The sequence below is a fragment of the Stegastes partitus genome, unplaced genomic scaffold (assembly GCF_000690725.1).
Source record: "Stegastes partitus isolate 25-593 unplaced genomic scaffold, Stegastes_partitus-1.0.2 Scaffold39, whole genome shotgun sequence".
Classification (NCBI taxonomy): Eukaryota; Metazoa; Chordata; class Actinopteri; family Pomacentridae; genus Stegastes; species Stegastes partitus.
The window spans coordinates 873,569-886,106 of record NW_007577770.1 but is presented as its reverse complement, the minus strand read 5'-3'; the positions used below and the strand labels follow the sequence as shown (position 1 = coordinate 886,106).

General features: G+C 39.0%; 1 protein-coding gene and 1 long non-coding RNA gene across 3 annotated transcripts; one reads left to right on the top strand and one right to left on the bottom strand.

The window, feature by feature from the left end:
* Positions 1-1,777: 1,777 nt before the first annotated feature.
* dnajc4 (DnaJ (Hsp40) homolog, subfamily C, member 4) lies at positions 1,778-6,691 on the bottom strand. Of its 2 annotated transcripts, none has more exons than XM_008304176.1 (7): positions 6,627-6,691; positions 5,385-5,509; positions 5,152-5,242; positions 4,576-4,757; positions 3,620-3,787; positions 3,034-3,120; positions 1,778-2,903 (listed from the first exon to the last, which is right to left on the bottom strand). In XM_008304176.1, the coding sequence occupies exons 2-7, from the start codon at positions 5,474-5,476 to the stop codon at positions 2,807-2,809; spliced, it is 717 nt and encodes a 238-aa protein (XP_008302398.1). In that variant the 5' UTR covers positions 5,477-5,509; positions 6,627-6,691; the 3' UTR covers positions 1,778-2,806. The 2 variants fall into 2 exon arrangements, with proteins under 2 accessions (XP_008302398.1, XP_008302390.1); XM_008304168.1 differs by lacking the exon at positions 6,627-6,691 and adding an exon at positions 6,416-6,528.
* A 2,109-nt stretch (positions 6,692-8,800) lies between these two features.
* On the top strand, positions 8,801-11,044 carry LOC103374122 (uncharacterized). Its single transcript, XR_521110.1, has 2 exons — positions 8,801-10,482; positions 10,616-11,044. It is a non-coding gene; the product is annotated as an uncharacterized LOC103374122 (long non-coding RNA).
* The last annotated feature ends 1,494 nt before the right edge of the window (positions 11,045-12,538 follow it).

Here is a 12,538-nt window from a genome sequence, read left to right as displayed (position 1 = left end):
GATTGATGAAAGTTAGAATTTGGACCTCAAAATAACATAATTTTGAACATCTGCATGTTCAGTGTACAAAGTGTGGGGGACAAAAAAACATATCTGCCTCCAGGTTTGTTTTGTTGCTTTTCTCCAAACAACAGACGCTCATCCACAAATATGTAGTTCATTGAACTAAAGAAACTGAAGAGCAAAATAAGTCCAAAAGGTACATTGTCTGATGTTTTAGACATTAAAGCCATTAAAAGTAGAGAAGCTATATTTACGTACCCTTTACTGTGTTGGCTGCCGTTCTGGTTTGGGGTTGAGAAACATTGTCTGAGTTACCAGAAAGGAAATACAACTTCTGAGGGTGTTTTCTCAGATTTTTCTTCATTAGAAACTCTTAGTTCTGAGTTGCCACTGAAAGCAGCATTACTCATGAACAGTGACGCTGAAACTGAAACAGCTAAATGGAATTCAACCATTGTTACATTTGGTATTTACACCTTTTCTGTCCAAATAATTGCTTAAAAAAAAAAAAGACAGAAATGAAATGAACCTTCTGATGTGAGGCGGTGGGTGGTCAATTAGGTGCTGGAGAGACTTTCTTGCGTCCTACCTACGGCCCTGGTGGAAAAAATATTGTGTTTGTATTCTTTTAAACAATCCAATGGTGAACACAGAGCCAAACGGTGCAGTCTGGACTGTTTCATCTCCTCCTGTCAACTTACTCAGTAAAAAAATAAAAAATCCTCTCAGACGTTTTTTTGGGACTGAATCAAGTCAGATAAGGCTGTGCAAGTCTGAGGGTCAGTTTGTTACTGAACAAGTCAATGATTTATGTATTATACAACCTTCTATTGTTTTCCAAAGAATTAATCAGAGGACAGGCATGCCAAGAGTATCATTTCAGTGCATGATTTGACACAGTTTTTCTCAGCAGTGCATTAAGCTGAAGATAAAAGTCAATTAAAACAGTATTTATAGCCGGCTTTCCTGTTTGGCAGCAAACTCTCCAACAAGCCTCGTCTTACATCAGTATGTGTGTGTGTGTGGAGGCACGCCGACACCAGAATCTCAGTCATTATGGTGTGTTTGGGTTATGACAGGGCACTCACACGCCACATGAGGGTGAGGGTGTCTGTAAGCTATGCGGGGACATAGTATGTTATCTCCTGCTGACGTCTCAGGGCAGGGGCCGCTGGTGACAAGAAGACAGAGAGGGGAAAAGGGTAATATCTTTTCTTACAACACAGTAGTTGTGGGATTTCACAAGTTCAGCTTATACTTGTGCATTATTCTTTCAATTATTTTTAAAACCAGACCTCAGATTTATGAGGTCAAAAGTAAACAGATGTTGTGTATCCTGGATGATCTTAAGAAAAGTTTCATAACCAAATAACTGAGCTTTCCTGTGAATATAAAGATAAAAACATGACTGAATGTGCTTAATACATTACAAATACACAATTAGAGGTTTCAAGAAGTTCAAACTCATGTTCATGTTCATGTTTATTCTAACCACTCACATAATGGAAAATGGAAAAAAGTTCTGAATTCTGACACCAGGTAGATCAATAATTAGCTAATTATGGTGCTGGCTCTTCTGTGAAGTTGCTCATTAAAATGTAACAGTACAGCTGGATGTCTAAGCTTCTTTTTAACCACTGACACCGCTTTACTATGGAAAGAGATCAGTAAAATGGTATGAAACAAGGAATGTGCAATTTTTCAACTGCAGTGTCTTAAAAACAGAAATAAAACATGTGTGAATGAGAGACAAAGCAAACAGGGAGTAAAGACCGATGAGTAAAAGTTGACCCTTTAATCGTTTCTCTCTCTCTGACGCTCCTCCAGGGAATAGATAAGGCAGTCAAAAACTGATAAACAATAACAAACTCTAAGATCTAAAAACTGTGAGGCAAAATGGTGAATGTTGGCTCTGGAGGTTGAAATGACCATCAGTTAAATACTTTTCTGTTTTGGGTCTTTCCATTAAATTTATACATCTTTACAGTCTCAATAGTATTACAATAGTTTGACTATAAATAAAAGGAGTCAGTGGCTTGTCTTCTCTACTCATAACACTGATCATTCATAGTTTCTGTTTCAAACTAATGGATAATTGTGTTATGAGCTGGCAGGAAATGCAGAGCATTTCCACTGAGAGTCCAAATGTGGACAGATCAGGTCTGGTAGCATGTATCAACCACATTACCTGGAACATGTTATACTGAAGCCTCTTAAATCTCCCTTCAAACAATCTGAGGCTCATCAAACCTTAGAGGACTTGATGGAGCGACAAGATTAACCAATCGGTTTCTTTTACAAGCAGGCTAACATTCTGATGGTAACAAGGATCTGTCTCGTCATAACTTGATCAGCTGTCATCCAGCATTAACTCATGGTTATCTGTGAGCCGCGCATGCTGAACAACATTAACACAGACATGAGGCAGCGGACATTAAACATGTTCCTGTGAGTTCATTAGAGGCAGTTTGATAGTGTTCATTATGGCTCCTGTGGACAAACTGCAGCTGGATCCTTCTGACATCATTTCAACACTGCACCAACTATAAATCGTTCAGACCAGTCCAGTGATATATATATCTCAGTGTGGTCATGCACAAACACCTATATGACCAGATGAAACCCTCCTGCATTACACCCGTCTTCTGCAGATATGAAGATCACATCTGAAGACAAACATGGGTGCAGAAACATCTTTTAAAATGTCAGAAAAACTTTAAAATCCTAAAACTAATACCACATCCAGTCCTCTGCCTGCTGGCAGTTCAGATTCCATCATCACAGAGTACAGCTGGACACTCTTCTATTTGTCCTCTCCATCGTTGCGGAGTTTGTATTTCTCCAGAAACTCAGCATGTTTCTGCCGCAGGATTTCTGTCTGTTTCTTAAAACCATTGACCCTGGAAAAACACACGTAAGACGCCGTCAGACTCAATTCCATATTCCATATTAACAAAACTCAAAATTACTGACCACATAATGTACCATTACAGAAAAGAAAGACGCATGTGAAGGAGTTCTTGCGCTCACCTGGCTCTCTCTTTGGCTTCATTGTAAATTCCCGTAATGACTCTGTCTTTCTCATCCATGAAGTTAGTGTGAACTTCTTCCAGTTTCCTGCAAGATTTGGAGAAACACTTGAGTTAAGACACCGTTCAGAGAATAACTTTGCTTAACCTAAACACTCTGTGGTCAGCGGGCGCTCTGTATGCTCTGCTGTATTTATGAGTTTGTACAGCTGTTATAACAGCTCCTCAGATCACAAAGATGTGAATCTCAACAAACAGAAGTGGCACCGAGTCAGTGTGTGAAAACAAATACAAGGCCATAAGGTGTGAGGTTGTGCCAAAACACATGGCACTGAGACACGTCCATGAAATACCTCATACATCTAGATGTAAATGAGCCGCAAAGAAAACTCACAAATGCAATGAGGGGAGTCAGGAAACAATATGGATGGACTGAAGGACAGGATGTTAGCAGAGTATAAAATAATCCAACTCAGGAAAAAATTGAGCAAATATATACTTTTTGTGAAGTGATCAGTTAATAATTTAGTGTTTAAAAGTATATTGTCCGACATTACTCAGCAAGTATAATATGTAGGGTTTTTTACTTGAAGAAGACTGCGTGGGCTCCGATGCTCAGCATCATAGTGATGATGCAGTAGGCCACCAGGCGGAAGTTCCTTGCTTTCCTCTTCTGCTGCTCCTCTGCTGTCATTCCCGGAGTCTGAGACTGACGAAACTGCTCCCAGTAATGAGCGTTGTCCTGAGTGTACGTACTGACGAGAAGAGAAGACAAAAACTGATCAAGACTGGTGACTTCAAAAACAACAGTGGGTCACGTGATAATACCAAACTGAACTGAACTGGGAAAGATGCCTGAGGGAATGAGAGCTGTTCAGTAGTAAGTTTTCATCAAACTGTGAAAATTGTAATTCTGAGTCACATGGATTTTCATTTTTTTCTCAACAATAAGGATAGTATTTTGTGTACTGAAGCAACCAACTCTTTGCGTCATGTTTACACCAACACCTCAGTGTAGATGAATGGTCATGTGATGTGTGTTATTATGTACACAGATTACTTTGGAAACAGAGATTGTTTTTAAAATGCTGTTTTAAAATGAAGACGTATTAGTGTGGATTTAGCCTTAGGGACGGTCCTGTGTTTGTGTATACTTGTTCATTATTATGGCTTACTGGGACACTTAATGGAAATGAGGCATGCAGAAACAACCTCACATGCACAGTTGCTAGATTTGTGTGCAAAACTGAATGAAGCCAGAAACATCAAGCTATGCAGCACCTTCATTATATAAAGATAGAATTAAAGCTGCTGATTAATAAATTGCAAGGACACTTTTTCTTCTTTGGGAAAGAAAACAGATTCATTTTTCATCTTTACGGCAGCCCTTTAGCTTTTGTTAAGTCTTCACAAGAATGTTATGTCCAGTAAGACTTACAGCAGAGAAACCTGTACCCCAAGGCCACAGATATTTCATTATATTGTTTCATTGTTGTACAGTAGAAGGTCAGGTTACAAGCTATCAGATTGTGTGAATCCTCACCTGGCTCTGTAGCTGGTGTGACTGGAGGCAGAGCTGAAGGCCTGGCTTCCACTGTACGGTGGTTGGATTTTGATGTCGTACTCCTTCCTGCTCAGATCTTTGCTCAGCACTCGATAGGCCTCATTCAGCTCCACAAACTGGCTGTGCAGCGCCGGGTTGGAAGGGTCGCTGTCTGGATGCAGCTGCATGATGAATAGAACAGAGTCAGTAATGTGTTTGCTAATCCAACAGCAAATGAAGCAGTTGTGTGATTATCTGGACATGTATACTTCTATTAACACAAAAATGTCCTTATTTTCTATGGTAAACAAATCCATGCATGTGAATGGTTTGCACTTACAACCAGACTTCTTTCTCTAAAGTCTGAGTTATCTCAGCCCTCAATTAATTCAGAACCACAAGTTAAATACACACATCCATCCTTATTTACACTGAGAGCCAACACATGAAAACAAACAGTCAGGAAGTCCACTGTGGGAACAGTTAGCAAGTAAAAACTAGTTAATGAAAGGCTGCCCTCATGTGGCCAGACATTTTCTATAAAAGCAGAGCTTGTTAACAAAATAGGGATGATACCTTCTTAGATTTATCAAAAAATGCATTTTTTATTTCCTCCAAGGTGGCATCAGATTTGACTCCCAGGAGCTCGTAGTAATTCACAGCTTTTCTGTGGTGAGAAAGCAAAGAACTCAAAACCAAGCAGGCATTCAGACCTGTGCAAATACAGAATATATAAAAACAGTTACTGAGGTGTTTCCAGTAATTCTGCTTTGGTTCAACACACACATATACATATATACAGCATCTACCTGTGAGCAGAACTCTGGGAGAGCAGCCTCAGTCCACTCTTGCAGCACCAAATACAACTTTGACAAAGACGCAGTTGAGCCTCCAACTGCATGATGGAAAATATCCGAGGTTCTACAGAGACGACCTGCACAGAGGACAAATGTTAACATCAGCAATGATACAAAGACAGGTCATTACAGGACAGAAGAGACAATTAAAACCAAAATCTTAACTACAAAGTGACAGAGCTTCATCCATAAATCAGTCAGTAGTCAATGATTAAATTACTCTACAACTATTTTGATTATTGATTCATCAGTTTGAGCCCTTTCATTAAAAAAAAAATCTCTAATTTTTAGCTTCTCTAATTTGTATATTTTCTGGGATCTTTATTCATCTACTACAGTAAAGTGAATATATTTGAGTCCATAAAACAACACATCTGAGGACATCATCTTCGGTTCTGGAAAAAACTAACATTTTCAATAATTTCTGACATTTTATAGAAAACTGACTACGGTAATCAATTATTTGAAAAACAATAAACTCAATAGATGACAATGAAAATAAGCATTGGTTGCAGCGGCACTAAGTGATACTCCAGACCCAACGCTCTCTTATTGTACACTGAAGGTATAAACACTACGAATCTACTTCTGGTGGAAAAACACAATCTAGTGTTTTTTTCTGAAAGTCAAAATGTATTCAGAGGAGCTCTTAGGGACAAAACCAACACTGCAGGCAACATGCTAACAATGTGGCTAGTTATTTTCATATTCATTTTCTAAACTTGTCAGTCAACGTCCCCATAAGGGTCAGAGATCACCAAAGAGGTATTTACTTGGTAGAGAAGTCGATTGTCCCTTTTGTCATATTATGGTTGGATTATGTCACAGTAAAATAATTCTAGAGTTCAGAAACAAATCCAGAGCATTGAAATAGCTACAGGAAGCTCTCCAACCACAGATAATTAGATTGTGGTTGTCCATAAAATAAATTGTATAGACAAAATGATCTAAAAGTACATATGAAAAATATCTAAAATACTTACCAAGATAAGAATTGCACAGCTTTTGGGACACACTACAACCAGTTTTACATGTCACTGAAAGTTCCTGACCCTGTATAACTGGCATACATGTTGCCCATACTATATCAACCATTTAACCTGAAAAAGAAACAAAAAACGACCAATTTATAGTTTTAAATAAAGAGAAACACCACAAACATGTTGGCAGACAGACCGTTTTCTGTGTCTTTACCTTTCAGTGTGTTTCCAATGAAACTGTTGGTGTCAGCAACTGACCCCTCATCTGTCCACATGTGACTGAGGTCCACAACAAAGGACGAATGAGAGAAATATCTGTGAGGGACAAACCAACCAAAAACTTCCAGCTGAACCGAGGAGATTTCACATAATCTGCTGAAACATAAAACACAACGTGCTTCACTTTGACAGCATGCAGCTTTGTTATTAGGGGGCGGGTCGATCCATTGTAATCTAAATTAGTTTTATATTCACTAAATTGACACGTGTAGCTCATGCAAACACGGCAGCTACTACAGCTGCCGGTTTTGCACACCAGTTATACCATAAAACAATCACACGTGTTCAGTAAAAAGCGGACAGAGCTCATGAGATACCAGCAGCAGGAACACTTTGTTCTGCTGCCTGAGCAGTAAAGCTAATGCTAGCCCGGGTTAGCTTTAAGTGTTTAACAGCATTAACAGCTAATGTTAGCTTGTCAAAACCGGTGTTATTTAGCTAGTGGTGTTCTTTTACAGACTAAAATTAAACATGAGACAATACTTAACAATGGGAACAAGTGTAAAACCAGTGCTAATTGTACGAAAGGTGACATACCAGAGGAACCCAGTGTCGTAACACAGTAGCAGCACAGGCTAAGCTAACAGGAGTTACGCCGGAACAAAACAGAGTGCGCCTTCAAAATAAAGCAGCTATTGTTTCACCACTTCAGGATCACATCTCAATCAGCTGAATGCAATGAAACAAGAGGCGCTGTTAAAGTCTTCACATGTTAGTGTCCTTCAACCCAGTCCACCAGTTTTTAGATTTCAACCTCATAACTGCACAATTGTCAAGTTATTTCACAGTAAAATGTAAAATGTACGACACTGTCAAAGTAAGGTCATCCCACCTTTTTTTTCCCCGTCTTTTTAGTGCTCAGCCCATGTTCAACATTATTATCACAGTGAGAGCAGGCCAGTCACACCAGTGGTTCTCAAACAGTGTGCCTGGGAATTACTTTATTTCTGATGATTTAAAGCTATAATCATATGCAAAAATGCACACAGATTCTCGTAAGCAATATTTAATAGTAATTTGGGTGGCCGACTCTTTAAATAGTCCTGGCGAGGGAGAAAAAAGTTCAACCATAAAGCTTTATAACAAAATGATCTGGACAAAAAAAAATTTGTCCATAGACCCATCATAATTTATTTAACAACAAGAAAAATTCAGCTACCTGTTGTCACATTTTGTTCGTTGCTTCGCTATGAGAGATCATCTTCCACATGTAGTTATGCTAAACATACACAAAAAGATGTCACTGCTTGACAGAAAAATCATTTACTTTAGCAAACAGATCAAACATATACTGAAAGTATACAGTGTTTTTGATTACCTGCATCAAATTACTTTTTAAGGCTTTAATGCATAATGCATGACGGATGATAGATCCAAGTCACTTTTTATGAAATCATAATTCATATTTTTAAAATAGACAAATTTAATGTGGAACAATTAATGAAACATGTGGGGCTATAACCTTGGATGCCCAGGCCTAACAAAGCTTCTGGTTAAAAGACAAAAAGCTTTACATAGATAACCACTGTGTATAACAGAGCAGGCATAACAATAAATAAGTACAATTATGTCTTCAAACCTAGAAAAATAATAATAAACAAAAACATACATTTCTGCAGTTTAATTTATACAATAGAATAGAATTATGTAGATTAACATTTACTGCACTGTATTTGACAAAATAGTACTTCTTAGAACTCGCATTTATTCAACTTCTTTATACTACAGCACCATTCAGCCACACTTTGCCCACTGAGGATTTTTATTTTGGTTATAACCGAAAGTTGTGATTAATTCAGGCAGCTTGACTCAAAAACAAACCGCCCCTCCAAGTGTCTGTTTACAGGATATTAACCCTGCGTTCAGCTGCAGAGACGAGCAGTACAGGAGTTTATTAAGAAAAACGTCTAAGAAAGATGGACCGAGCTACCGGGACATCACCCGTTGGTTTGTGCAGTGAGATATTTTGATTTTACTACTTCCTGGTTGACATCTTGGATTTTTGGAGCCAGAGTAAGATGTGACAAGGAGAGCAGTGATTGGTCAGACTGACTGAGCGCAGAGGACTCGCTGTCTGGTGTGTTTACTGATGCTGATGGTAAAACATGTTCTAATGTCATGTTGAGAAGTTGTTGTCTAAATCCCAGGTTAGGTTTCTTGACTTAGTGTTAACACTGGTGCTAAATCAGGTCATATAGATGGTAAAGATCAGCAAATAGAAACTAAACTAAACTAAAGTTAACATTCCTCCACAGAACACTGTTCATGATTATATTTGCCCATCGATAGCAACTATAGAGTAATGGTGTCCGTGTGTTTGCTTGTGTGTATGTGTGTGCATATTTTAATTTTATTTTTTTGTCTGGTAACAGTGTAGCGCTTTACAGGAGAGGACTTTAAACCGGAACCTTCATATATGACCTCAGTATGGTCCCTTCTCACAGTGATTAGATTTTGGGGTCAATACATGAATTGGTGACCGCTTCAGAGGTCAAAGGTCGTCCATCTCTCTCATACAGTCCGTGAATGCTGTGTGTTCAGGTACTGTGTGTTCAGGTAGTGGTGGACCCTCAGCAGATGCTTTGCAACATTTCAACTAGTCACAGCAGAGCGTCCGTTCCCCTGATCCAACTACAGACCGTGTTAAAGTTAACGGAGTGTCCACACCTCCAATGACACAAGATGAGCTGCAGTTTCTCCTCTCAGCCGCTGGGAGGGGGAGAACCTGAGCACACTTCTACCATCTGTCAGAAAAGAAGAAGAGACCATCCTGAGCTATGTTCATTGCTGCTTCCACCCATTGACTGTATAAGAAAGATACAGTCTATGCTTTCAATCCACCTGATCCACCAGTGAGGAGAGAGTGATGGAGTTTCATTCCATATGCCTTATTGGCAAGGATGGTATTATTAAAAAGCCAAAATGATGTAAATGTTTGCAAATCTATGTGTGTGGCCTGGTCATAAAGGATGGGACCAGACACCAAAAAAATGATTTTATGTGGGTTTTTATTCTCCGACTGAACGTTATACATAAATCAACAGTATTGACTTAATCATTCTGAGGATAGATGAGCTCAGGACAAAACAGAAAACTTCCCTAAACTTGTCCACATAAGGTCTTGGTTCTTAGCTGCTGGACAACTGAAAGTAAAGCTTTACAAGACAGCTTCCAGAATACTACATGCTTAAAAAGCACAATATAAAAGGTATTCTACTTCTTCATCTTCTTCTTCTTCTTATTATTATTATTATTATTATTATTATCATTAGACAACTAAGAGTGGTCTTGTAGACAACAGTAGTGCTTCTATTTCTAGATAAAGAAAATAAAATACAATTCAAGTACTGAAGTGTTTAAACTTAAAGTAAACTTAAAATATTTTTTACTCACATGGCCCTCACATGCATGGAAGCAAATCATTTACAACCATAATCACCCACTAGCTTCCATGCACATAAAACCCACTTTTTAACATTTTCACATTGTGCACATAATCTTTCATGTAGTCTTTATCTTGTCAACACCTGTGCAGGCAGGCAGGCATGTGTCAAAATCATTCAACCTCTAAACAGTCTTGCTCCATTTTCTTCAATAATTACTTCAAATCAGTTCAATGTATGCTTCAAAACATCAGTCCGTTAAACCCCGCAGGAGTGATCAAACCAGAGACTCTACCTCTAACAGAGGGTGCAGCTGCACAGCACATACCAATACGTTTGATGTGGTTAAGAAGAATCTCTCACAGTTTCTGCAATTACTGGCCATGGGAAAACAACTCTGTTTGAAAGGTAATAATGATAGCACTGCTTTACTTCGACAAATAATCATCATCATCATCATCATTGTCATCATGGTAAAAATATTAAAAATAATATTTATAATAATTGCATTTCTGTTTCAAATTTGGTACATGTTCTCAAGGAAGGCGGCAGCAGGAGTGATCAAACCAGAGACTCTACCTCTAACAGAGGGTGCAGCTGCACAGCACTCTGAGCCGACCTGCAGACCCGGGACTAGATCCTTCTACAGAGCATGTCTCTGAACCCCAATGACTATGGTTGGACATTAGGTGTGCTTGGGTATGAGCCAGTTCCAACACTAGACCCCATGGCTCCTGAGGAGCTACTGAAGTTCACGAGCTGTAATTGTCATGGAGATTGCAACAACCAGCGGTGCAGCTGCAAGAAGAACGGGCTCACGAGCATCTGGGCCTGTGGAATCTGTAAAGGCATTACATGCAGAAACTGCAGTCATTATGTTGTTGAGTCTGAAGAAGATATTGTGAATGGGAAATAACTGAGTAATATATAAGTATGTGAAAGTAAAGCTACTGTGAATGTAAATGTAAAAGTGAGTGTGGCCTTTTTCAACAATGGAGTGTTTGTGGTGAAATATAAATGCTAGCAATCAACTCAGAATCATGAAAAAACCCTGATTTGGCCCCTCATAAGTTACTTAAAGCCAATTAAAAATATATATATGAAATATATAAATTTTTTGACAATCATTTATCAGTACCCTAACTTAAGCAGGCTTTTTCAGGATTTCCCATGGGAGCTGAACTTCAACATTTTAAAGCATGTTATTACACACCTTTACAAAATATTGGTGAAGAAATTGTTTGGTAACAATTTAGTTGGCAGATTTATGAAATATCTCACAATATCGCACTTACAGGAGGCTGGCCGCAGATTCGAAGAGAAGGGTGTGTCTGCAGACCCGGAGGCTGCACTCTCAGGGCTGCACTCTCAGGGCTGCACTCTCAGGGCTGCACTCCCAGGGCCCTGCGTCACTTCCCACAATGAATGATCGCAAAAAATTTGATTTAGCTGTAACCCAGATGCAGTAGTATGAGTGTGTTCAGAGCTCTCAGGACCCACCGACAGGTTGGTGGTGTTTGTGTCACATGCTGATTTGGATGCTAAAGACAGCAGCAGCATTTTTCGCCATGATGGAGGACGGTCACAATGTGAGTACTGATTGTGAATTGTTGTATTAGTTTAACGTCGTAAAACAAATGAACGTTTGTTTATATCGTTTTGTTGTTTAACATTATGAACATTTCTGCTGTCTTCATCTGCACAGCACAGCTGCTGGTAGCTCACTGAACTGTGAGAAAAACTTTGTTTTAAGTCCTCATTAAACTGCAAACGGTCACGTTTTAACTGATGAAAGCTGCACTAAAACCAACATTTAGCTTGTTTATGTTAAACTGAGTCATAGTTAGATTTGGGCAGCAGAGCTCAGAGATGATGATAATAAACTACAGATGACGTTAATGAACCTTGATCAGATGATAGAAGCCTGTTGAAGTGATGACTGTCAGCTCCATGAAGCAGTGATAACCTTCAGTGTTGATGCCTGTTCATATACTCATTGTTTTACATTCTAATCATACTAATAACTGTCATGTTGTTCACTGCAGGCATCTGAACTTGTCCCAGTAGAGAAAACAGAGGTGTTGTAACTCTGGCTTCATTCCTCTGAGCAGAGATCCTGCTGTGATGCTGCTGCTTCTGTCAGAGTTACCTTTTAAATTAGAAATATTTTTTGAGAGAAATCATCCTTCAGAACTCAATCACGCATTTTGGCAATCATTCATTGTGGTAGGTGACGCAGGGCCCTGATGGCACAGCCCTGAGAGCGCAGCCTCCGGGTCTGCAGACACATACTATTGGATTCGAATCGTACCAGCGGCAACAGTGCACACACGCTGTTTTGCTGTTTAATGCGCTTTTATCTAACGAGACAAATTCTAGTCACGTTCAATTCATACTTGGAAAAACACTGATTATTAACCATGGATGGTTACATTGCTTCAGTATTAACAACTGTACAGCAGTT